This window comes from Papio anubis, chromosome 4 (assembly GCF_008728515.1).
Source record: "Papio anubis isolate 15944 chromosome 4, Panubis1.0, whole genome shotgun sequence".
In the NCBI taxonomy this organism is placed as follows: domain Eukaryota; kingdom Metazoa; phylum Chordata; class Mammalia; order Primates; family Cercopithecidae; genus Papio; species Papio anubis.
The window spans coordinates 162,120,019-162,147,853 of record NC_044979.1 but is presented as its reverse complement, the minus strand read 5'-3'; the positions used below and the strand labels follow the sequence as shown (position 1 = coordinate 162,147,853).

The 27,835-nt window shown below is 41.8% G+C and overlaps 1 protein-coding gene across 1 annotated transcript; it reads left to right on the top strand.

Moving 5' to 3' along the window:
• The first annotated feature begins 9,410 nt into the window (after window positions 1-9,410).
• On the top strand, window positions 9,411-18,498 carry ADAMTS1 (ADAM metallopeptidase with thrombospondin type 1 motif 1). The gene is made up of 9 exons (XM_003895580.3): window positions 9,411-10,589; window positions 12,128-12,474; window positions 12,822-12,954; window positions 13,655-13,822; window positions 14,258-14,544; window positions 14,759-14,945; window positions 15,058-15,233; window positions 16,198-16,373; window positions 16,534-18,498. Exons 1-9 carry the CDS (start codon window positions 9,860-9,862, stop codon window positions 17,231-17,233), a joined length of 2,904 nt encoding a protein of 967 aa, XP_003895629.2. The 5' UTR covers window positions 9,411-9,859; the 3' UTR covers window positions 17,234-18,498.
• The last annotated feature ends 9,337 nt before the right edge of the window (window positions 18,499-27,835 follow it).

Sequence of the window (27,835 nt, the reverse complement as noted above, 5' to 3'; positions counted from 1 at the left end):
GGGATGGAAGTCAGCGGCGGGTCTGCGACAGCCGCAAACAGCAGTGGTGGACGGTGAGCAAAAGCTCAGCTCCAGCCATAACAAACACGGACCAGAAGAGTGCACTTGCAAGATTTAATCGAGTGAAAACAGAGCTCCCATACCAAGGGAGGGGACCCAAAAGGGGTTGCTGTTGCCGGCTCGAATGCCTGGGTTTATATCTTGATCATTGTCCCTCCCGCTGTGCTCTCAGGCGATAGATGATTGGCTATTTCTTTACCTTCTGTTTTTGCCTAATCAGCATTTTAGTGAGCTCTCTTTACTATCTGATCGGTCGGGTGTGAGCTAAGTTGCAAGCCCGGTGTTGAAAGGTGGAAGCCGTCACCTTCCCAGCTAGGCTTAGGGATTCTTAGTCGGCCTAGGAAATCCAGCTAGTCCTTTCTCTCAGTATGAACACCATAGAGTGTATTTACACAAATCTAGATGGTAAAGCCTACTCCATACTTCGGCTGTATGATATACTCTATTGCTTCTAGGCTGCAAACCTGTACAATGTGTTACTGTACCGAATGCTATATACAAATGTACGCGATGGTGTCTGTATATCTAAACATAGAAAAGGTACAGTAAAAATGCAGTGCTATATTCTTATAAGACCACTGTCATATATGCAGTCCAACACTTACTGAAACATTGTTTTGTGGCACATGACTGTATATGATTTTTAAAGTTACAGAATCTACAAAAAGTGTCACTAAATCCCCACTAAACCCTGTTGTATACCATCATATTTCTCAGTTTATTTATGAGCGAAATTACCTAAAACAGAATAGCCTTATTTAGAGTTTGAATTCATTGTTTCCAGACACTGGTGACAATAATGCCATTATCGACAGTGGGTTTCTGGAAATAGAAATAAGTGTGTCTTATATTCTGATACGAACAATGTTCTAATTGAGGCAAAGTTTAATTGAGGAATAATTTCCTCACCATTGTTGATGATATAATAAATCACTTAGGAAACAAAGATATACCGTTAAAACAAAGGTTCATCAATTTGTACATCTATCATCATTCAAAGTACAAAAATTACACTAAGAGTTATGGAATACTCAAGTTGGAGCTGTTCAATCCATTCCAGATTTAGAAACTGAGACCCAGAGAGTTGGTAACTGAGGCCATTGAGCTAGACGGCTGCAACCTGGAACTGGCTACTTTGATTCTCAACCTAGTCCTCTTTCTTCTCTACACCGCATCACCCTCACAATGTTTTAAATACAGGTATATATACGGTACATTGTGTTAAAGGTTAAAAGAACAGATTACCTGACTCCATCAATTATTATCTGTGTGGGCTAGCCAAATTTCTGCCTCAGTAACCTCATCAATGCTATAGAGATATTAATAGTAATAAATCTACATGTGAGCATTAAGTAGCAGATGTATGTAAAGTAGGCATGGTATATAGTAGGCACTAAACAAATATCAGGCATTATTATTATTGTCACAGCAAAACAGTAGAAAAATATATATTCAATTATAAAGTCATTGGCAATTAGTTCCCTTCCCCTGCCAGCTGGTTCTCTTCAGTGGACTGGAGTTCCTAAGATAGGAGTGACATAAAGGGTAGAATCGGTCTGGCAGGAAACAGCAGGCAGCCACTGCCCTGGAAGCAGGGAAATGGGACCTGAAGTGTGAGATCTCCCCCTACAACACACATAATGAGCATTCCTCAAACCGAATCTCTCTAGATCAGACAAACAAATCAAAAGATTCCTCGAATCATTGTTGGATCCTGGAAATCTCAGTCAGATACCTGACTAGAATCAATATCAGGTTGATATTAAACCTGAACGGACAACCACCACCAAGCTTCATAGTGAAGTTGGGCCTGGTTTTGGTTTGGCTATCACCCCTCCAGATTCCCAGAATTTTTACTATGGAGAGAGAGAGAGGTCTTCCAACATGATATATGTTATATTTACAACATATATTGCTTTCAATATTAGATACATACACTACTGCTTCCATTTTTTTAAATTTGGAAAATATTTACGAAATAAAATTCATATGATGTGATGGTTAATTTTATGTGTCAACTTAACCAGGCCAAGGGGTGCCTAGATTAAACACGGTTTCTGGGTGTGTCTGCAAGCATGTCGCCAGATGAGATTAACATTCGAATCAGTGAACTCCAGTAGAGTAGACTGCTCTCCCCAATGTGGGTGGGCATGATCCAATCCACTGAAGCTCTGAATAGAACAAAAGGGACAGAGGAAGGAGGAATTCCCCCTCCTTTGTCTTCCTGCCTGCTTGAGCCGGGACATCAGTCTTTTTCTGTCCTTGGACTGGGATTGATACCATTGACTCCCTTGGTTCTCAGACCTCTCAGACTTGAACTAAAATCAAACCACTGACTTTCTTGAGTCTCCAGCATGCTGATAGCAGGTCATGGGACTTCTCAGCCTTATAATCATGTGAGCCAATTCCTCATAATCTCATTAAATACATATGTTCTATCTCTCTGAAGAATCTTGACTAATACATATGGCCAGTGTTTCTTACAAAAGTTCCCGCAGAAATTTTGGACTTTAAGAGGCTAGGAATGAGGGGGAAATGGGGTGGAAGATGAACAAGACAAGTATCCTTTTGAGGCACCTGCCTCTGCTGAGAACTTTACAGTCTCTAGGCTAAAAAAGGGTGTTCCCTTCTAGCAAGGGGGTGACATCTGCTTCTGCAGGGTCTGGGAGAATCTGGGGCTCATCCCTCCAAATGTCTCTATGTTATGTCTCAGAATCCCAGTTTTTCTATTAGGACCCTAACTTTAATATAAAACAACTATAAGATTATACATTTTTAGATTTTCAGCATTGTCTGCTCTCTGATTGCAGGAGATAAAAGTGACTTCTATGGCATGTCTTGAAATTAAGTTAAAAAACTATGTAATCTCTATATTTGCAAAATAACCTTCAAAACAGGCATTGGTAAACTTTTTTGAAGGGGCCAGATAACAAATATTTTGGATTGGAGGACATTGCTTTCGTTTGCAATTATTCAACTCTGCTTTGCATTGTGAAAGCAACCATGAAAAATACATACACAAATGATCATGACTTTGTTCCAGTAAAACTTTATCTACAAAAACAGATGGTCAGCCTGAAGGTCATAGCTTGCCAGCCCCTGCTCTGAAGCAACTATCAAAACCCATCCAACGACATGTTCCTTTCAATTGTTATTTTCCTCATACTGTCTAAGTGCCACTGCTGCTGCATAAACCTGCTCCTCACCCCATACCACCAGCTCATCCCACACAGAGACTCTTTGTCATTGCACTGACACTGCATGCCGGGGGCTATCCCATTCCATTCACCACCAGCAAAGGGGTTCTACTGCCCTCTAATCAGTGAGCAGTCCCCTCTAGAAGATCTCCTGATGCTCGTTGTTTTCATTGTTTTCAACTCAGGTTAGCCTAGAAAGCACAACCTGAGAAAAGGGCTTGTGTGCATGCAGTCCCTGTAGAGGCGGGGAGGGTAAGTGAGTTTAGGAAACAGGAGGGGGTAACTAGGAAGGAAGAGACAGAGGAGGAAGCAAATACAACTGTGCTTTATCCTTCCAGTCAGGATTGTTGTCATCTCCATTTGACACATGAGGAGGCTCAAGGATGATCAATGGCTTCCCTGAAGCCACAAAGTAAGGATGCAGCAGTCAGATTGCCAGAATTCAGATGTGGATTATGTGGCTCTCCACCACGAGCTCTCAGGGTATGAAGGGCAGGGAACAGGAAGACCCCCAAGCTCTATGCTTTAGACACTGTGCCACTTTAGAATGGTGTCCAACTCTAATCCTTTCAACTATCTTGTCCAATTATGTATTTAGAGAGATTGTCTAGGCCTTTCCAATCAACATTTCATGAATATACAAGCCTACCATCAACCAATTACGAGTGTGTCCAGTTCTCAGGGTGACCTGAGAGCCACATGGAACAAGAAAGCTTTCCAGCCAGTGTTTCCAGCGGCAAGCATCCTAACCCAGGCCTGGGAATCTGAAGATACAGTGTCCAAATATCAGTGCTTCTGAGCTACTAACTGTTGTAATTGCCCAAGTATATGGCCAATGAATGGCAATAATTCATAATTCAGTTTTTGGTTATTAATAAGATTTATTGTATCTTACACAAAAGAGCATTATAAAGTGATAAAGTTGGAGGACAGAGGCTGATATATAACCAAATATTGCTCTTTCTGTTTAGCAAAAATCACTTGCAAAGGACAATTGATTTTCAGCCTCTGATTAAATCCCTGCTAGTGGAAATGTAGGGAGGGGACCAGCTCCTATCTCAATCAGCTAATCAATCATTGTAAGCTGGGTGGGGGAAAAAAGCAGTAGTGAGATAGTTTAAAATATCTTATTCTGTGGTCTCAAGTGCCGCCTGCTGACTAAAACTGTCCACTTCCAATTCCAGCTCTTAGTAAACTAGAGATAATATGTTAATATTAATTTGCTTTCAGTAATAAAATATTCCTAGAATATGATTTTAAATTCACATGACATTCGGAAGTCACTTATATTTGCAGTATTCAAGAATTATATGAAGTACGCACTTGTTAAGAGTGATTTTAAATTTTATCTTTTGTCACCACCTGGTGGTAGAACATTTTCTCACTTTTTTCATTTTAAGCTTTATGTTGTTGCTAAGGAAAATTTCTAAACCAAGAAAACCAGTTAGCTAGTATTGATCATCAAGTATTGATGTATACTAAACATACTGTATGTACTTAATATCTATAGAATAAATGAATGAGTTTTAATCTGTTTTAATGGATTGCAAATTATTTAATCTTTTCATTTGAATGGCAGGAGGTTCTCAAATGTAATGAATAAAAGTGGTCCACAGTATTATTTTGTCAGAGGCAGTTTTCTTTCTTTAAAGTCTAATTGGATTTTTGTTTATGGTAATACACATACATAATTAAAAAGTAGTTGGTTTAAAAAGCATTTTATTATGCCCTTAAGAATCAATTCATTTAACACTGTAATATTTTAAAAATATTTTCCATAATACCAAGACATAGAATATTTAATTAGAATTTATTAAATATGATTAAGAAGATGTAAAACTTTTGCAAATTCTTAACTTGAACTGTTAAGAATAAAAAAGAAAAAAAAACCAAAAACCAAAACCGATTTGCGCATCATTTGTTGTAGACCATCGCCACCTTGTGTTTGGAGAAAGTAGTACTAAAGTCCGTGAATCTTTTAAGGTGGAAACTTTTTATTGCCGGAATTTTCCTATTTATAATTAAAAAAAACTTAACTGGAAACAACATCATTCCAAAGTCTGACAACATAATTACCTCCTACACAATTAGATAGGTTAAAATGTCAAAACAGTTGATTAAAAGTTATGAGTCAGAGCCATTTCTAAGCCCCCAGTTTGTCTCTCGCTAGACATCTTGGGAAAACTGCTTAACCCTTTTGAGTCTCATTTCTGCATCAGTTACGCAGACGGAGTCGATTTGGCAGATTATACTCCTCTTAGTTCTCCAAGTGCATGATTTGGAGGGAATATCAATTTTGAATCTAAATGTAAGCTACAATAATTTTTCTGTCTCCAATATTTGCAATACTTCTGGGCACATAACCTGTTTAAACTAGAAGTTTTCTAACTACTTTCTCATTTGTGATCAAATAAAATATCCATTTGTCCAATATTACTTTAGACCATATGTTCCCAAAAGGAAGACTAATACCAAACAGCTTCCCTACTTCTCATTAGTCAATCTTCCGGTACTAACATGGGAATAAAAAGTATTTCCTGGTTATAAAATATGCACACTAGTTGTTTCTCTAGAGAATGTTTACATGAAAACAATTCTAATAGCTCTGTGTATTACCAGATTTCCTCATTTCATGGCTACTTGTTGAATACTTACTTTGGTATAGACTTCGTGAAAATTGTGAATAGAATATTGTGTCTATAACATATGAATCAGTGAAACAAATACGAACATATAAAGTGTAAATAGAAATTCTTAATGCTTATCTTTCACTTTAAACTGCAAACAACTTGTTCTTTTTTTCAGACAGTCCCTCCGTTCATAGAGGACAATAATGTGTTTAATAGGTCAAACAGTTAATTGTTCCAATAATTTTATGTCAAATGTTTTGAGTTTTGTTCTATTATCTCTAGAAATAAAAATTGGCTTACATATGTAAATTGGAACATGTTAAGATTAATGCTTGTATAAGCCCATATGTATTCTATAAAAATAAGATCCAAAACATGAGGAGTAGGGATTAGGATAGCATGTGTTACTTTGGGTGCCCATTCAAATCAAAGGGCAAAAATTGGATTAAGAAACTCACTATAAGAACCCAACATTACATGTCACTTTTACTAGTGCCTTGTACAAATTTACTCCTGCGGTCTGTTTCTACATTCAAATGTTTTTCTAATTCACATTTTGCTTATAAATATACATATATGTTATATGTATATATTTGCATATTACCACAAATGCCTGATGAGTGCTGATCTTTAAAAAAAAAAAAAAGAGAGAGAAAAAGTGAGTGGATTAAATGTTCTTCTGAGCATGGATGGAGTTTTTCCGCTTAGTAGTTGGCAACTCCAACATCCATGTCTCTGTTGAAGCGATTAAAAAAGAATCATTTCCCAGAACTACAGGTGCACAACAGATTGGAGTCATTATGCAAAAGAACAGAAATCTGGACAGAAACCCAGAGAATAAAAAAGCCATGTTCCCGGCCATCCTTTTGCCTTTAACTCTCCGTTTTTTTCAACTCTGTATCTGCAACATGAAATATGAAAAAATTATAATGGATTTGTAGTAACCCATTCAAGATCAGAAATGCATGCTTTAAACAAAGCTCCAATAAGAATACCCTACAGGTAGAAACACACTAAAGATCAAACTTACATTAACATATTTTTAAAAGCTAAAGTTTATGTAGAGAAGTTGATAGACTGAAATACATAACATGTCTTTAAAGATACAGATTTTCTGCTGTTTTGTCCCTTCTTACCCCAATTTAAGGGAATCACATCTACCTTCACTAATCTTCATTCAGCCCCTGGGCCACCTCTCCTTGAGATGGAGATTATGAATGTCCAAAATCTCTATCTCAAATCTCCATCTCAAAGCCACTCTGAGACTCTAACTTTTGTCACCATATATTATCTTCTGAGCCCTCTTCTAAGCAAGAGGTTTGAAAATGTACGGATGGCTTTGCCTTCATGCTTTTGTGATCCCGACGTCAATATCTTGAAAGTCTAACATGACTTTGCTCATATGTTCTCTCAAGTATCTTACCTTTCTTCTAGCTAGAAAGAACAAGTAAAATGAAATCATAGAAAATGGACCGTCAAAAAATTACTGTAATAGAAGATAACAATGTTAAAAAAAAAAAGTCTGAAAACCAAACTGGGAAGTAGGAATGATCAGATGTTTGGGAAAAGACGCTTGGGAAACGGAAACAGGAAGGAATAATCCTCGTAGTTCAAAGTTGAAGAGGAGGAGGTAGGTTGAACAATGCTGGACAATGGAGAAAAGAATCACACACACATGTGTGCGGGTGTCAATGTTGAGTTTGAAGGAGAAATGGAACGGGGAAGAGAGCGAGGGCTGCAAAGGAGAGACTCAGTGAAAAGAGGTAGGCAGAAACACTATCAGAATGTTAATCGAGAGCTGTCAAAATATATCTAAGGCCTTGGTTGATCATTCAACGTTCAACGATGAGGGTGATTTTAGGAAACCAAAATTACATTTACGAAACCACCCACTCCTAAATGTGTAGGGACTAGAGGTCGTTACTAAGCCCTTGCAGAAGTAAGCGGAGTTGCTTCTCTCTGCCATTCTTGCTCATTTGATTTTTCCTGGTGAGTGGAGAGCAATGTGTTTGTTTTCGTTTTTCAAGTAAGCAATCTCGCTAGGAAAAAAGAAATTGGAAAGCATCCGGAAAGGAACGCTTGGAAGAGGGACGTGTGGGAGAACTAGAAGGGACGCTTCTGGCTGGGGCCGACTGAAGTTGGGAAGATCTGGGGAGGAGCGAGGAAAGGACCCAGATCAACTTGGAGCCAACCAAGAGAGCGGACGGGGGTGGGGCGGAAAGGCGGAGACCAGGTCGAGCACTAACGCGGGGGCGCGCTAGTGTGAGGGTTGCGGGTCTGCCCGGGGCTAGGGCGGTCGCTCTCGCCATTGTCCCCGCGGCTTTCCGCTGTGAAACACGTCCTTCCTCTGGGTCCTTGAGCCCCTCCCACATTTTGGAGAGAAAAGCCACTCAGTTTTTTTTCCTAAAGACCTGTTGGTGGAAAGACTCAGCTCTCCTCGCTTTCGTAACGCGGATATAGTCTTTTCCCTTCCTGGTAGGAAGAGGAAGGAGGGGTCCGGGAAGGAAGCCGATTTCCTTCTTTACCCCACTGCACGCTTGCTAGCCCCAGCGATCGCTGCTGGCCCCCGGGTAGGAAAGTGGGGTTCCTGGCCGTTTCTGCGACGCTGGCCTAGGGCTTGCAGCTGCTGTGGAGTGGAAGCACGCAGACTGGCGGGAGCCGATCATTTCTCGAATGAAGAAGAGAAAGCGCAACTCCCTCCTTAGGCTCTAGGGAATTGAGCCGCGTCCCAGATCACCCATTCCAGAAATGTGAAACCGGGTCCTCACAAAGTCGTCTCTGGGGAAGAGGTGGCGTGTGGGGTGGGGGTTGGTGGAGGGTGAAGGCATAAGCAAACATATTTTAAAATCCAGACCCTAAGAAGTGTCACCTGGCCCCTCACCCAGGCATGCTTTCTGGGGGAAGCGCAGGGCCAACCAAGCTTTCCCGAGAAAAGTTGGGGCAAAGAGAGAGCAGGCTGCGGCTAAGGAGATCCTGGCAGGCTGCGAAGGTGGAGAAGTGGGGTGGGGTACTTTTCTAGAAAGTGTAGCCCTAGCTCATCTCCTAGATTGGGGAAGAGGGAACTGAGGGAGTAGGGAAGGAGACTCAGGGCAGCTCCAGGATAGGGAAATGTTGAAGAAGGGACTCCGTTCTCCACCCGAATCTTCCTGCCCAGGAACCGCAGCCCAGCGCGGTAACTGAGTTACCGCAACCGGGCGGTGGGGAGGAAGGGTGGTCCAGGAAACCCGCGAGGGAGAAGAGCGGTGGAAGGGAGAGTCTTCTCCCTGGAGCGGCCCCAGCAGTACAAAGTGCTGGTCACAGTGCCCCTTCCGCCCCTAGATTGACGAGCAGTGGCGTGGAGCCAGCGCGGAGGCTGCCCCCTCCCCCTCCCCAGCCCGCAGCGCAGAGCGCGGTTTAGCACCAACGGAGCCGGGGGCGGCGTCTTTGGGATGGAAAAGGGCCAAAGGGGAGGAGTAGGGGGGGGGGGGGGGGGGCGGTTTCCCGGTCCACTATAAAAGGACCGCTCGGTTGCCCGGTTCTTGCACTCGCTGGAAAGCGGCTCCGATCCAGGGGCTATTGCAAAGCCAGGGTGCGCTACCGGACAGAGAGGGGAGAGCCCTGCGCAGAGTGAGCAACACCGCAGCCAAGGCGGAGGCCGAAGAGGGGCGCCAGGCACCAATCTCCTCGTTGCCTCAGCCCCGGAGGCGCCCCAGAGCGCTTCTTGTCCCCGCAGAGCCACTCTGCCTGCGCCTGCCTCTCAGTGTCTCCAACTTTGCGCTGGAAGAAAAACTTCCCGCGCGCCGGCAGAACTGCAGCGCCTCCTCTTAGTGAATCCGGGAGCTTCGGCTGTAGCCGGCTCTGCGCGCTCTTCCAACGAATAATAGAAATTGTTAATTTTAATCAAGAGCAGGCCAGCGAGGCTTTGCTCTCCCGACCCGAACTAAAGCTCCCTCGCTCCGTGCGCTGCTGCGAGCGGTGTCTCCTGGGGCTCCAATGCAGCGAGCTGTACCCGAGGGGTTCGGAAGGCGCAAGCTGGGCAGCGACATGGGGAACGCGGAGCGGGCTCTGGGGTCTCGGAGCTTTGGGCCCGTGCCCACGCTGCTGCTGCTTGCCGCGGCGCTACTGGCGGTGTCGGACGCACTCGGGCGCCCCTCCGAGGAGGACGAGGAGCTGGTGGTGCCGGAGCTGGAGCGCGCCCCAGGACACGGGACCACGCGCCTCCGCCTGCACGCCTTTGACCAGCAGCTGGATCTGGAGCTGCGGCCCGACAGCAGCTTTTTGGCGCCCGGCTTCACGCTCCAGAACGTGGGGCGCAAACCCGGGTCCGAGACGCCTCTTCCGGAACCCGACCTGGCGCACTGCTTCTACTCCGGCACCGTGAATGGCGATCCCAGCTCAGCTGCCGCCCTCAGCCTCTGCGAGGGCGTGCGCGGCGCCTTCTACCTGCGGGGCGAGGCATATTTCATCCAGCCGCTGCCCGCAGCCAGCGAGCGCCTCACCACCGCCGCCCCAGGGGAGAAGCCGCCGGCACCACTACAGTTCCACCTCCTGCGGCGGAATCGGCAGGGCGACGGCGGCGGCACGTGCGGGGTCGTGGACGACGAGCCCCGGCCGACTGGGAAAGCGGAGACGGAAGACGAGAACGAAGGGAATGAGGGCGAGGACGAAGGGGCTCAGTGGTCGCCGCAGGACCCGGCACTGCAACGCGTAGGACAGCCCACAGGTAGAAGAATTGCTCTCGTTTGTCTGTCCATTCATCCTCCTCTCCTCACTTTCTCTATCCCACGCGACTTCAGGGTAGACTCCTGCTGGCAGGCAGGAGCATAAGTCCGCGGACAGAACGGAGGCCTGGAATGGAGGAATGTGGTTTGAGGTTTGGATTGGTGAACTCAGCTAGAAAACACACTTTCATTTGGCCGAATAATGAATAACCAAGAAAAAAACTGACAAACGATTTTCTGCAAACTAAAGCAAAGCATTTAGGCCGGGGAGGGAGAGTTTGTAACCTGACTCCTTCCACCTTTAGTGAGTTGCAGCTTGTGCGAGTTCTTTCCACTCTGTGTATTTCTTTTTAACGATTTTGTGTGTGTCTTTTGTCCGGGTTGCAATGTTGCGCTGAGTTTTGTAACCGCTGCCTGTGCGTGCATCCTGCGCTCCCGGGAGGGCGGATGTGGAGAGGGCAGAGGACCAATGGTGACCTAGGAAGGTACCCTGAGCGGCTACGCTAGGATCTCTGTTCTGCAGGCTCTGTCCGCTTTCCCCCTTATAAGGCTGACCCCGGTCTGCTGAAGGCGGTGGGGCCCCTTCGAAGAACCTGCTTGGGAGGTCTTTCTCGGGCTTGCCCCGCCTCCCAGTTTGCACTCCCTCTCGCGGCCATAATTCTGCTCTCAAGCACTGTTGAAAGTCACTGCAGGTCCTTCCTACTACGCCTTCTCTGTGGTGTGCAGTGCTTATTCTCCAGTTCTTTTCATCACTTTGGTGCCTTTTTCCTTCTTTAACTCTCTCACGTGTCATTTTTTAAAAAATTCTCCCCTTTTCCCCTGCTCCTCTGCTCCTGGCAACAAAGTGGTCGCAGCCCAGTTCGGGACTTTCCCCAGGGGTTGGGTCTCAGTCCGGAGTGGAAGACTGTGTTCCAAATAATCAGTCTTGCCTGGAAGTCAGAACTTATTTCCCTGGGGCAGTGGGAGTGGGGCCATAGGCGGCTGGGCAGAGTGGGTGGTCCTTGTGCCCGGAATTGGCAAGAGCGGAGCACCCCAGGGACCTCTGGAATGAGACAGCAGAGCTGTGCAGTCTGAGATTCCTTAAGGCCCGGCCCCTTGGCAGCAGCCCAGGCCCTACCCGAGGCCTTCCACGTGGAGCCCGATGATCTCATTCAGGATTTGAGCCCTCGCCTGTGAAAGAGTGACTCAGGGCCTCTGCCTGCCACCCTTGCTCCAAGATTTTACAATTGGGTAGGATGATGTGCGAAACTGCCTTGTTCAGACTGTAGGATTTCAAAGAGAACAGAAGAAATCCTGCTCACACACACGCAGAAAGAGCCTGACCATGCAGAGGAGCGCGTGGTCTTTTTATTTAAAGGAGAGGAGAGAACTTTTAAAATAACACTTTGAGTGAAGAGATGCAAATATTTTTGTTTTTGTTGTTCCCGGGTATATTTTTGCTTTGTTTGCTTTGACTGGTTAGGCTTTCCTAATATATGCTAGGAAGGTAACTATTCTGGAACAGCCTGACCGTAGCAAACTTTCTTTTTTTTCTTTACAGGAACTGGAAGCATAAGAAAGAAGCGATTTGTGTCCAGTCACCGCTATGTGGAAACCATGCTTGTGGCAGACCAGTCGATGGCAGAATTCCACGGCAGTGGTCTAAAGCATTACCTTCTCACGTTGTTTTCGGTGGCAGCCAGGTTGTACAAACACCCCAGCATTCGTAATTCAGTTAGCCTGGTGGTGGTGAAGATCTTGGTCATCCACGATGAACAGAAGGGGCCAGAAGTGACTTCCAATGCTGCCCTCACTCTGCGGAACTTCTGCAACTGGCAAAAGCAGCACAACCCACCCAGTGACCGGGATGCAGAGCACTATGACACAGCAATTCTTTTCACCAGACAGGTAAGAGGAAGAAAGTACCTGTTGTGAGACTGTCCTCTTAGGAGTCTACATTGTACCAAAAAGACATATACAAGGCATTTCACCAGTGTTTTTGCAGTTAACCTTTTTTTAATTGGCTAGCGTGGTTTATCGTACTTATTTCTACTGTAATTTTAATATTTCAAGTTTCACAGTTCTATTTTAAAAGCATTAGGAAAAAAGCTTGATTAAAGTCACATGCAATCTTATGTCAACAATAATGAATGTAGATGCTCCAAAGCATATGTGAAGGCACACCCTGCCAAAAAAATTAGATCCCAAGGTTCATGCTCCCCTTATTAATAAGGATTTACCTTTGCTTTTTGTAGGACTTGTGTGGGTCCCAGACATGTGATACTCTTGGGATGGCTGATGTTGGAACTGTGTGTGATCCGAGCAGAAGCTGCTCTGTCATAGAAGATGATGGTTTACAAGCTGCCTTCACCACAGCCCATGAATTAGGTAAGGCTGCTTCAGAGTAGGAGTTAAGCCCAATTCAGAAATGTAAACTGGTAAAACAATATAAGAAGGAGAGTCTGTAGGTTATATTGCTATTTTAGGTCCTAGTACATCTTAGAAACTATAGAAAATATTTTTTCACTATTTCAAACATGGTCATTTTTATTAAAGTAAAAAATAAGATAGTAGTAGCTCTGGACATTTGGAAATGTGTATGTTTGTTTACACCCTGTGAAAAGTAGACATGGTCTCCAAAATAGCCGGTCTCCTAAATGTATTTCTTCCTTTAGAAATATTATTTTGGGACAAATGAATGAATGAATCCCTGTTGGGAAAAAAGAACCTGCTGCATATCATCCATATTTTATTTTATTTATTATTATTTTTTTTGAGATGGAGTCTCACTCTGTCTCCCAGGCTGGAGTGGAGTGGCGTGATCTTGGCTCATTGCAATCTCTGCCTCCTGGGTTCAAGTGATTCTGCTACCTCAGCCTGCCCAGTAGCTGGGATTACAGGTTCACGCCACTACACCCAGCTGATTTTTGTATTTTTAGTAGAGACGGGGTTTCGCCATGTTGGCCATGCTGGTCTCGAACTCCTGACCTCAAGTGATCCGCCCGCCTCAGCTTCTGGAATTATAGGTGTGAGCCACCACACTGAGCCATGATCCATATTTTAATGTGGGTTTTGGATTGCTTCCTAGGCCACGTGTTTAACATGCCACATGATGATGCAAAGCAGTGTGCCAGTCTTAATGGTGTGAACCAGGATTCCCACATGATGGCGTCAATGCTTTCCAACTTGGACCATAGCCAGCCTTGGTCTCCTTGCAGTGCCTACATGATTACATCATTTCTGGATAATGGTCATGGTGAGATGTTCCAGCTACTCTCTCTAGATGGCATCCAACCTTTCATGCATAAAGTTTAGTTAAATGAACTCTTTCCTTTTTGTTCTTTTTATTTTCCCCACTTAAACATTACTTTTCCTCTGTCTGTCAAGATCCTAACTGTTGAGATCTTAATTCCAAATAAAAAATAGTGCTTCTGGTTGAGTAGCTCCCAAAGTCCATTCATTCACATTGTTAGCAGATCAATAACTTCCTGTCATTGTTAATATAGAAATACTCCATTGAGGATAAGATCTTAATAGTAATGTAAATCTCTTTAGCATTTCCCTCCCCCAGCTTTACAGTTTTCAAATCACTTTGCTATCTATTTTCTCATATGATATTTTCTGAAATGGGATCTACCTCTGCATGCCCTCACTAACTCTGTATTAATATTGTTTGGCATTTGCTTTGCAGGGGAATGTTTGATGGACAAGCCCCAGAATCCCATACAGCTCCCAGGCGATCTCCCTGGCACCTCGTACGATGCCAACCGGCAGTGCCAGTTTACATTTGGGGAGGACTCCAAACACTGCCCTGATGCAGCTAGCACGTGCAGCACCTTATGGTGTACCGGCACCTCTGGCGGAGTGCTGGTGTGCCAAACCAAACACTTCCCATGGGCAGATGGCACCAGCTGCGGAGAAGGGAAATGGTGTATCAACGGCAAGTGTGTGAACAAAACCGACAGAAAGCATTTTGATGTGAGTTTTTCTACTGAAACACATTCAGAATTGAAAAGAACAAAGTGATGGTAAAAGATTTGATACCAAGTTAAACATCCCCATCTGTGTCCTCTAGCAGGAATGCGAGATAGCTTATTTTTAGAATTGATTCTTTGTCCCATGTGGTTTTCTTTGATACCCTAAAAGTTCTCTTTAGAGAATTCTAATGCTGATGATTTGTGTCTCCATTTAGACTCCTTTTCATGGAAGCTGGGGGATGTGGGGACCTTGGGGAGACTGTTCGAGAACGTGCGGTGGAGGAGTCCAGTACACGATGAGGGAATGTGATAACCCAGTCCCAAAGAATGGAGGGAAGTACTGTGAAGGCAAACGAGTACGTTACAGATCCTGTAACATTGAGGACTGTCCAGACAATAATGGTGAGGAGCAACGGACTCTGATTTTAAGAAGTGGGATAAAAAAAAGATGTACCCACAGACAGGTGGCTCAAGATTAGAAACTGATAATGTTATCATATTATTCTCTTTCCAGGAAAAACCTTTAGAGAGGAACAATGTGAGGCACACAACGAGTTTTCAAAAGCTTCCTTTGGGAGTGGACCTGCAGTGGAATGGATCCCCAAGTACGCTGGCGTCTCCCCAAAGGACAGGTGCAAGCTCATCTGCCAAGCCAAAGGCATTGGCTACTTCTTCGTTTTGCAGCCCAAGGTAGTTTTTACCTTATTTTTACCTAAAAACTTAGGCGTAGGCTTGCTACCTTTTCAAGTAATTTTTGATATACTTTCTTTGCTTTCCATATGAACATATCTTCAATGTCACATTTGAACTCCTTTTCTTTTACATTAATTGGCAACTGCCTGCTTTGAGTTTAGTGTTGTTTTCAGTTCTGAATGAAGCTTAAATCTAACACTTCAGATGCTTGCAATTGCTCACTATTACTCTTTCATATACAAGGAGAAGCTTTTTGGACAATCAAGCACTCCCCCGTGTGGCTAGGCTTCACATACAGCTCATAGTTAGATACATTATATGTTCACACAGTAACCAGTAGTTTAAGTTTATGCATGGTCCAAAATACTTGTTACTGGGTAACTAGCAGTAGCAGGTGCAAACACAATAATTGAAATGGCAGTCTCAGTATTGATAATTTTTATGTTTGAAAACACATACTGAACTAGGAAAAGCATCATTTCTTTTGCTGCTTTGCTAAGAGAATATATCTGGCTCTGAGATAGAAAATAGAATTTAATGTGATTGAGACGATCATGTGTCATTAGCACCGTAGGCTATGAAAATACTCCCAAGTTGCAGATTCAGTATTCAGCATGTGATTTATAAAGCACTTACTCTTGCCAGATATTAATTATTCTAAGCTCTGAAGATACAGCAGTAATCAAAGTGACAAAGAGCTCTACCTTCATTGACCTTACTTGGAGGAGAGCTAGGTCAATAGATAAATAATTTTTAAAAACCTCTAATTTCTTCAGATGTCTATATGCAGTACTGAAAAACATGCCAAAGTGAAGGGTAAATGCATGAAATGCATAATATGTAGAGGGCACTGTTTTTAATTAGCATGGTCAGGAAAGTAGAGAGAATATGTTTAAACTTGTCATTGCAGCATCTCCTTCCTTTGCTTGTATGTAACACTAGACATGTGTCCTTTTTTCAGGTTGTAGATGGTACTCCATGTAGCCCAGATTCCACCTCTGTCTGTGTGCAAGGACAGTGTGTAAAAGCTGGTTGTGATCGCATCATAGACTCCAAAAAGAAGTTTGATAAATGTGGTGTTTGTGGGGGAAATGGATCTACTTGTAAGAAAATATCAGGATCAGTTACTAGTGCAAAGTAAGTTTTAAAACACCTATTCGCAGACCTTATAATTTAAATGGGCCTTTCAACAGGTCTGGGAAAAAAACATATCTCATAAAAGATTAATGTGTTTTTAAGCTACATAATCTAATTAGCCAGTGATTCAGAGATTTATGCCTGTTTTTGTCACCTGCAGACCTGGATATCATGATATCATCACAATTCCAACTGGAGCCACCAACATCGAAGTGAAACAGCGGAACCAGAGAGGGTCCAGGAACAATGGCAGCTTTCTCGCCATCAAAGCTGTCGATGGCACTTATATTCTTAACGGTGACTACACTTTGTCCACCTTAGAGCAAGACATTATGTACAAAGGTGTTGTCTTGAGGTACAGCGGCTCCTCTGCGGCACTGGAGAGAATTCGCAGCTTTAGCCCTCTCAAAGATCCCTTGACCATCCAGGTGCTTACTGTGGGCAATGCCCTTCGACCTAAAATTAAATACACCTACTTCGTAAAGAAGAAGAAGGAATCTTTCAATGCTATCCCCACCTTTTCAGCATGGGTCATAGAAGAGTGGGGCGAATGTTCTAAGTCATGTGAATTGGGTTGGCAGAGAAGACTAGTAGAATGCCGAGACATTAATGGACAGCCTGCTTCCGAGTGTGCAAAGGAAGTGAAGCCAGCCAGCACCAGACCTTGTGCAGACCATCCCTGTCCCCAGTGGCAGCTGGGGGAGTGGTCATCATGTTCTAAGACCTGTGGGAAGGGTTACAAAAAAAGAAGCTTGAAATGTCTGTCCCATGATGGGGGGGTGTTATCTCATGAGAGCTGTGATCCTTTAAAGAAACCTAAACATTTCATAGACTTTTGCACCATGGCAGAATGCAGTTAAGTGGTGTTAGCTTTGAGGGCAAGGCAAAGTGAGGAAGGGCTGGTGCACGGAAAGCAAGAAGGCTGGAGGGATCCAGCGTATCTTGCCGGTAACCAGTGAGGTGTATTAGTAAGGTGGGATTATGGGGGTAGATAGAAAAGGAGTTGAATCATCAGAGTAAACTGCCAGTTGCAAATTTGATAGGATAGTTAGTGAGGATTATTAACCTCTGAGCAGTGATATAGCATAATAAAGCCCCGGGCATTATTATTATTTCTTTTGTTACATCTATTACAAGTTTGAAAAAAACGAAGCAATTGTCAAAAAAAAAGTTACAACTATTACAACCCCTGTTTCCTGGTACTTATCAAATACTTTGTATCACGGGGGTTGGGAAATGAAAAGTAGGAGAAAGGTGAGATTTTACTAAGACCTGTTTTACTTTACCTCACTAACAAGGGGGGAGAAAGGAGTACAAATAGGACCTTTGACCAGCACTGTTTATGGCTGCTATGGTTTCAGAGAATGTTTATGCATTATTTCTACCAAGAATTAAAACTTCAGATTGTTCAACATGAGAGAAAAGCTCAGCAACGTGAAATGACTCAAACGGCTTCCTCTTTACTTTTTTGACCATCTCAGTCTTTATTTGTGTAATTCATTTTGAGGAAAAAACAACTCCATGTATTTATTAAAGTCTACAATGGAAAAAAAAGCAGTGAAGCATTAGGTGCTGGTAAAAACTAGAGGAGACACAGTGAGATTAGTACCTCCAACTTCCTTTCTTTCCTACCATGTAACCCTGCTTTGGGAATATGGATGTAAAGAAGTAACTTGTGTCTCATGAAAATCAGTAAAATCACACAAGAAGGATGAAATGCCGGAACAAAAATGAGGTGTGTAGAACAGGGTCCCACAGGTTTGGGGACATTGAGATCACTTGTGGTGGGGAGGCTGCTGAGGGGTAGCAGGTCCATCTCCAGCAGCTGGTCCAACAGTCATATCCTGATGAATGTCTGTTCAGCTCTTCTGTGAGAATACGATTTTTTCCATATGTATATAGTAAAATATGTTACTATAAATTACATGTACTTTATAAGTATTGGTTTGGGTGTTCCTTCCAAGAAGGACTATAGTTAGTAATAAATGCCTATAATAACATATTTATTTTTATACATTTATTTCTAATGAGAAAACTTTTAAATTATATCGCTTTTGTGAAAGTGCATATAAAATAGAGTATTTATACAATATATGTTACTAGAAATAAAAGAACACTTTTGGAATGTGTGTGTCTGTTTTTTGAAGTGGGAATTAATTCCTGGGAAGGAAACTTGAGACACAAACATTGAATCAGAAGACCAAATTATTTTCTTAAATTATTTGGCAATAAGATTTTGTTCTAGAGGAAGGTGAAGCAAGATGGCCAAATAGAAGATTCTGTTCTAGTGAAATATATTTTTTGTATCCTTGGTATACATGATTGCTAAAAAGAAATTTATGATGTCATTTGTTACTACTGTATCTAATAATATACACCAGTGGTTGGCAAACTTCTTTTGTAAAAAGCCAAAAGGTAAATATTCGCAACTTTGTCAATCCTGTCACCTATCCTGTCAATACCATCTATGTCACAACTGCTCAACTGTGCTGTTGTAGCACAAAAGTAGCCATAAAGAATGAGTAAGTGAACAGACATGGCTGTGTTCTAATAAAACTATTTGCAAAAACAAATAGTGGGTCAGATTTGTTCTGTAGGTTCAGTTTGCCAACCCTGGTATATACCATAAATTAAATGGAAAGAGCTTTCACTTCTGGATGCTTTTTGAATTTGTATCTCTTCCTCAATTATATCCCATAAGTAAAAATATGTGAAAGTATTTAGCTATTGACTAGGAAACAATGACTCATAAATTACATTTAAGGTAGACATACATGGTGAGTTAAATCCTCTAAATGTCTCACTTGCTCATCAGGAATACCTAAGGGGTTTTGGAGAAACCTTGGAAAGCCCAGGCCTTTCTGGGTAGTCGTTTTGTAAATCACTGTCTTTTAAATACTAAGTGGTACATCAATAACTTTAAAAGTTCAGATTCCTTCCAAAGTAACTACACTTCTCCCAGGAAATAGTATTTACTAGAAGACAGATTATGTGGTTAACCACAGACATTGTGAACTCTACATTTTTCTCCTTTTCCTTGAAAGGAGGAGTTTGTGCCCTCTCCTGTTGCAGTTTAATAAAGACATACCTAAGACTGGGAAGAAAAAGAGATTTAATGGACTCACAGTTCCGCATGGTTAGGGAGGCCTCACAATCATGGCAGAAGGCAAGATGGAGCAAGTCATGTCTTATATGGATGGCGGCTGGCAAAGAGAGAGAGCTTGTGCAGGGGAACTCCTCTTTATAAAGCCATCAGATCTCATGAGACTTATTCACTTGTCACAAGAACAGCACACAGAAAAGACCCACCCCCATCATTCAGTTACCTCCCACAGGATCCCACAACACGCAGGAATTATGGGAACTACAAGATAAGATTTGGTGGGGACACAGCCAAACCATACCAGTATTACAATATAGCATGCTAGTTTTTACGTATAGATGATAATTTCTAACTTACTCTCAGTTATTCAAAGTGTTCTTCCCCTGAGCAATTGAACATATCATTCTCAGCAGTCAGGTGTACAGGTGCAGAGAATCAAATTGATTTCTGGTTATTTTTTTTCCTACCTACTAGATCAAAGGACTGAAAGTTAAAGTCCTCTTCTCACATTGTGGGAACTACTCTTGGTCCTCCAGAACTCATTTAAACACAGAATTTAACCATTCAATTCAGTGACCTAACTTGCCACTTGCAACAGCAACCTCTCACAATAAATCATTTGTCTCCATTAGAGCAGTACAAATCCCCACAGTAAGTGACATGGAGGATACACATGAGAAATGCCGTGACCCTCATTGACTATACATGCCATTTGAGAAAATGAGATCCATAAATCTAAAATGATAGCTCAGAAGATTGAAAAGTCACTTTTGGATCTTGCCTCGTTCACCAGAATTCTTTTCTTTTTAATAGCTTAGATTGATTTGACGTGAGTAACGACACTGAACTTCAGGACGCTAAGAGATAAAATCAGCCAAAACAATTTCCTATCATCCTCTCAGATCAAGGCAATGTCAGACAACTTTCTGGTGTTGCCACGTTGTTTTTAGCCCTCTGCTGGTGAAATTTTTTTTTTCATCAGTGGGCTGAGTAGTTTAAGATACTCTATGTTGGCAGCAAATTGAGATTAGTTCAAAACACACATCCCGATTTTATAAGCTTGACTAACCGCTGGCTTGAAAGAAGGAGAGATTTTGTGCTCTCTCCTGTTGCAGGTATAAATGACAAGCTGTGCCTCTGATGAAAGAAACTTTCCACAGTGGAAAGATCAGAGACTCAAGGCCTGCATCTGGTTTCCTTTGTCCCGTGGGATGCTCCTTGAATGTGATGCACTCCCACATCCCTAAGAGTAGTGGTCCCTGAGGGTCAGACTACTGTGAATGCGGCTGCTCCTCTGGGTCTCATCCCCAGTGAGGTTTCCATCCTCCATGCTGGTGGTGGTGAATGTCTGCAAGGGATCCAGTGATGTGATCTGTCTGGTCCCCCAGCAGTGGGTACGAGTACCAGCTCAGTTGTGGGTGGGAAGGGAGTAAACTAGACCCTGTGAGATTTCCATGGTTATAAATAGCCTTAGTGTGTTGGCCTTCTCAAATACAGCTGTGGTGGTCATGTACTGGGCACATGGACAGACTCAAGATCTACTGGTTAGCCAGGGTGATGCAGGCAATGGTGATAGTTGAGGTTTTGCAAAAGTGTTCTCCTTCCTGGGCACTGTTATTGTGCCTGCAGATGTAATGGGCTGTGCCACTTGGCCTCCAGCCCGGTGGTGGCACTTGCAAAAGAACGCCAACTGTGATGGTAGTTTTGGGATTTGTGCTTGCCTTATGTTACCATGGGTAGGGGAGCGGGGGGGAAGGGAGGGGCGTACTCTGGGGTCTCAGGCAATGTGCAGGACCATGGAGCTCCCAGGAGTCTCTGTCCATTGTATTATACTACCAGGGCAGATGAAGGGCCAAAGCCAGGTGGGGACTGGGTCAGGTAAGTTTGCTGTTTGGCTCTCCACTTGTGAGTACAAGCAGCAGCCCCGGTGGTGATCAGAGGGCAACTCCCTGCCTGCTGGGTAACGTTACAGGGAGGAGTGCAGCTGCCTCTGCAGTACAAATGCATTCACATGGGGAGTTGGGGGTAGCAGGCAGCAGTAAGCCCCACTCAGCCCCCACACACTTGGCAAAGCAGGTCTACACATCCACAGTGTTCTACTAGCAGCAGCTAGCTGGATTCCAGACAGCCTGTACTCAGAATTCCAAACTGCCCCAGGCCAGAAGCATTCCGGGCTGAGACAGACACTCCGCCTTTCAGGCCACACCTCTTCTGGTCCTCCAGCAAAGCGTGGGCACCCAGCTTCTGTGCCTGTGGCTGTAGCACACTTCCCACTTGACTCTCAGTTCTGGCCAACGGGGTTCATTCCCACTCAAAATTATACCACACATCTGTTGGGAGCTTCTCTCATCCCATGACCATTAATTCAATTAGCTGGCAGACTTCTGCGGGGTCCTCCTTGAGGTAGGATCAGGCATGATTTCCCTCCATCACCACTGGATTCTGGGAGTGCACTCAAAGCAGGTGTGGACGCCATTGCTCAAATACTCCCCACCACTCAGTAAGTCAGCTCCAGCGCTGGATAGAGTGAAGGCCTCCCCGCGCGGCCTGGACTGCCTGGCTCCTCAGTGAGAATGGGTGTCACAGATGCAGTCTCTCCCTCTCACGCTCAGGAGACACACAGGTTTTTGTGCGGTTCACGGTGTAAGCCTCTGCTCACCACTTCTTTGAAATGAGTCCGTGGTTTCTTTCAGTTTTTCCATGAGTTTCCTATGCTGCTTCTTGGAAAAATGTTCACAGCATGAATTTCTACACAATATTTTGCCTTTTTGAGTGTCTTTTCAAGTGGAGGCCTGCTAACAATGCCTCCAGTTCACCATCTTAGAAAAAAAAAAAAAAAAATCCAAGCACGATTTTCGGATCAGAGATTTCACCTATGATTGGCAAAAATAGTTCCCAGCTCTTTATTTTTCTTCTAGAAGAGTCCACTACGGATCTTAATGAAAGAGGAACAATATACGGCAGCCATAATTTTCTAACCTCACTGATTTCCCAAAAGAAAAAAATACTTATTAATATTAGGATTGTGTGTGCTGGGACTATCAAGGAAATTAAGAAAAGCTATCGTAGAGAAATGTAGTCTGTTCTGCCATGCACATATTTCTGTGACATGGGTGAACTCATATGACATCAGCAGAAAGGGAATGAGGTCATTGAAGATGGAAGGTGTTTTGGTTCATCTACATGTTTTCTCAACAAAGTAAATGTTTTATGCTTTCTCATTGGAACAGCAAAACATAAAATATAGTAACTCATGAACACAGCAAGTCACAGAGGAATTCAGAACCATACACAATGCCCAGTCACCCCACTTGTCTCCATCTGGTCACAAAGTCTTGGAACTTCCTTATATAGCCTTTGTTCAATGTGTTCTTGTCTCTGTAATTCGGAAACCTGAATTTTTCCTTACAGCCCCTTCTAGCAGTCATACTGCCTTTATGTAAGGGTAGGTTTCTAAAAGTACAATTATTTGTTTGAAATTTAGCATGTTTTGTTAGCTAGGGAAGTTTCTTTTTATTTAGCATTACTATTGTTTTCTGTTCTGCAGCTCTTAAGAGACGTACAAAACAATTACTTATTAGGGTGTGAAGTAGGTGAGGAGTGAAATCTTATGAAAAATAATATAGAAAGGTTTCTTAAATGAGGAGATATTTGGATGGAAACCAGAGAGATGGAAGGGGATAGCTCTCAGAGGGATGTGCTAATAGAGGGGGCCACTACAGGTGGGAGTATGCTTCACTTCTTGGAGAGGACAGCAAGAGGCCAATGTGGCTGGAACAATGAGGATAGGAGGTTGGTGGAGGGCAGAGACCATGTTCCATTACAGTAGGCAGTATGTTTGCATTTTTCTCAGAGTCAGTTAGGGAGCTAGTGAAAGGAACTGAGCCTAGGAGAGACATGCTTACCTAACATTTTAATCGAGGCCATTGTAGAAGAGGACTCAATAGAAGACCATTGCCATAATTGCAATAAATGGCAATGGTGGACTGAGCTAGGGTGATAGCTATAGAGGTAATAAAAGAGGTCAACTTCTACAGCTCGAGACAATGAGATGTGCAGATTTATAGATGTGAAGGGAAAAGAAAAAACCATCACGGAGGACTCCAAAAATTTGTATTGTTCTTCTGTTTTGTTTGTTTGTTTGTTTTTGTTTTGGATGGGGAGATACTTTGTGCAACATATACGTGTACTGTGTTCTACTTAGAGATCAACAGAAATTAAAATACAAGATTTCTAGTATTATTGAAACCAGTTCCACCTATAGCAAAGTACAAACAATTGCAGATAATATGGTTTCAAAATTATCTGGAAATGTAAAGATAGTTGTTAAAAAAGAGGATATATAATGTGAAATATTTTCGTAAAAATAATTCAAGTACAAAACCATAGGCCATATTTACAAAATTATAAAAGAATTTTCTCAAATTATATTGGGAGTTATCAAAGAATATAATTTAATTCTTGAGTTTGGTAATTAGATAACTATAGATGAATGATATTTCTTGAAAACAAACACACACAAAAGTCTTTCATGGAAAGAGAAGGCACATGAAACCCATAAAGAACGGAAAGCAAAGTAAAAACACAAAATAAGATGACAGAATTCCAATTACATCATTATGGAAACACATTGTTTAAACTTTTCTATTAAAAGACAAATATCTTCAGGATGTGCTTAAAAATAAAATCCAAGGACATGATAAGTAAAAGGAAACTATCTAAATCAAAATGACATTTTTTTTTTCAAAGAAGTACAAAGATTTATCAGGCAAACACAGAGAAAATAGGAACAGAATTGATTTCAGCCAAATTATTTTTAAGATGGAAACACAAAAAATAAAATAAAGAATAATATTTTTGTGAATTGAAAGTACAAGTCACAATAAAATATGTGTCCTGGATAATAAAACATCTACCTATAAATTTAAAACTTTAAAAAAATACAAAGGATAATCAATAGGAGAGCACTATTCTATTTATTTTTAACATCTCTCTCTAGCTAAGGACAGATCAAATATGTAAGAAAAAAAGCCAACCTTTACAAAAACATAAAAGAAGACTCAAATAAAGCAAAAGATACACAAATTTATTTGAGTTTGACTCCAAATCATAACCTGTTTATTTTGTCCTAAAATAACGAGTAGACTTAATGAAATTTCAAGTATTGGCTAATGACTCATAAATTTTTGGAACTTGATAACATGATTCTGAAGTTCATCTGAAGAAATAAATTTGGTAATGAAAAACAGAGAGAAACAAAACTGAAAAACATGGTATAATACAAGAGACTTGTTTAACTTGATTTGTAAATTCACCCTAATCTTATGATTAGAAAACAAAATGGTAGTTGTAGAATTATTGATAAACATATCAATGGATAAAAAAATAGCTCAGAAACAAATCTTAGTAACCTTAACCACAAATTATTACTAGATGATAGTTAGAAGCATAAATCTGTGAGCAGAAAAGAACCATTCAAAACATAGCCCTGAAAAATGTTTGGAAAAAATAAATAAATTCAGAGGCTTCTTTTGGACTATTCATCAGCTTAAATTCTAGATACATAAATAGTTAAAAACATTTAAATGAAAACTGTGATAGTCAAGGTTCTCCAAAGAAACAGAACCAATACGATATCTATACCTATAATATACCTGTAATTATCAATTTATATAGATACCAATCTATCTCTCTGTATAGATCTATCTGTGTCTCTCTGCCTATCTATGTAGCTATAGAAGTTATAAAAGAGGTCAAATTCTACAGCTCAAGACAATGATATTTGCAGATGAACGTGATATGAAAGGAAAAGAAAAAACCATTCTGGATGACTCCAAAGATTTGTATTGTTCTTCTGGGTTATTTGTTTGTTTGTTTTTGTTTGAGTGGGAATATATCTGTCGTATAGTAAATGAATCTTATAGTAAATCTCTGTCTATCTATCTCCCTATATCTAGATCGATCTATCTATCTATCTATCTATCTATCTATCTATCTATCTATCTATCTATCTCTATCTAGATCTAGTCTAATCTATCTATCCATAGTCTGATCTATGGCTATCTGTGAATGGTAGTCACAAGAAGCAATCTCTTAAAAAACAAAAAGAAGAAGAGCTGATGGTATAGTTCTGTCTAAGTCTGATGCCAAAAGAAGATCCATGTCCCAGCTCAAAAGAAATTGGGCAGAGAGAGAAAACTCTCCCTTACTCAGTTTTTGTGTTCTATTCAGATCCTCAACAAATCAGATGAGACCCATCCATACTGGGGAAGCCAAGCCTCTTTACTCAGTCTACCAATTCAAAAGTTATTCTCATGCAAATGCACCCTGACAGAAACACCCAGAATAATATCTAGGTACTCCAGGGCCAAGTCAAGTTGACACAGAAAGTCCACCATCACAAAAACCTTAAGAAGTATTAGTAAATATAAGGATATATTTGGCTGCTCCCTAGATGGGAGAGTATATGTGAACACAGAAACAATGAATGTGATTACACAGCCAAGACACAAACACACACACATATATACACAATACACACACGCAGATAAATGGAATGATTTGATTGGCTTAAAAGCTCTATACCTCCATGTTTCAAGATAATTCTTTTAAAAATATGAAAAAAGTATTTCATTAAATACAAAAGGTATGGGGTTGTGATCTGTTACATAGAAAAAATTCATACAAATAGATAAAAATAAGTACTCAAGACATTGTCAAAGGACCTGAACAGACAATTGAAAAAAAAATCAACATGTACATAAAGTTCAGAAAAAATACTCAGACTATTAGAAATCAGAGTGCATGTTTTTAAACAAGATTAAAATTCAGGTTCCAAATAGGCAAAGTTTAAAAATAATGTTAGTAAAAATTACAATAATATTAAAAATTGATATGATTGTATGAAAGCCTCCTCAAATCCTTCTGGTGAGATGTAAATCATAATACTCTTTCTTGAAGTTGTGATCATGATTTTCAACCTCAAAATTCGTATATTTAAAGTTAAATTCAACCTGTAGTTCCAGCTTAACAGATCTGCTACCTCCATACTTCTCTTCTCAGTATGCTGCAGAAGCAGGGAGCTTCTCCCCACTCCTATTCCACACGTGGCCCATCGGCAGGTTGTGCTACTGCATCAAAGTCTTTTCACCATCTCCATGCCTCTGCCTCCTCATCACCAGCACCCTAGTCCCAGCTGCCGTCTCTCCCACCACTAGGCTTCTCTGTCTGCCTCTTAAGGGGAAGGCCGCATTCCTTTACAGTGCTCCCTCCAATACATACAACCAGAGTGTTCTTTGTTTCATTTGTGATAATACAAATGAATGTCATTTTTTAAAAAAATTATAAATATAAGGGGTATTGGTGCAGTTTTGTTACATGCATATATTGCATAGTGGTGAAGTCTGGGCTTTTAGTGTAACCATCACCTTAAGAATGGATGTCATTCTTTTGTTCAAACCCTTCTCTGACTATGTAGAGGATAAAACCAAAATCTGCAGACAGATTACCAGACTTGTAGGATCTGGCCCAACTGTTCCTCTTCATCTAGAAGCTCTCTTCCTCCCCTCTGGCTTCCTTTGAAGTTTCTCCCAAACTTGTTTCAGGACCTTCTTGCTGGCCATTGATTTCACCTCCTGCTTCCAAATGGCCATTTAATTAATCCTTAATCATTCTTTAGATCTTAAAGTCAATGTCACTTTATCTTAAATCCCCCCCAGGCTAGATTGCACTCTCAAAGTACTCTGTACATTCTCCCTTGTCACTTTTCATAGAAACCATATCCTTTTCTAACTCTGGGTCTATTTTGCTCACCATTCCCCAAACTCCTAAAACTATGCCTGTGAGATATGATTTTTATTTAATAAATAACCCTCAAAAATCTCAAATTATTGGATATAGATATTTCTACTCCTAGGAATCTGTGCTAAATAAATAATCTGAAGGTTTCACAAAGATTTATATATGAATGTTACATAACTCTGAATGTAGCCAGCAAAGAGGTACACTGTATTTATTGACATAAGAAAAGTTGAATCTCAGATAGTAATAATGGTAATCACCTTTTTTTTTTTTTTTTTAAATTGAGATGGAGTCTCGTTGTATCACCCAGGCTGGAGTGCAGTGATGCAATCTCGGCTCACTCCAACCTCTGCCTCCAGGGTTCCAGTGATTCTCCTGGGAGTAGCTGGGATTACAGGCGTGCGCCACCACACCCAGTTCATTTTTCTATTTTTAGTAGAGATGGGGTTTCACCATGTTGACCAGTCTGGTCTTGAACTCCTGACCTCAAGTGATCTGCCAGCCTCGGTCTCCCGAAGTGCTGGGATTACAGGTGTGAGTCACCATGCCAGTCTGATAA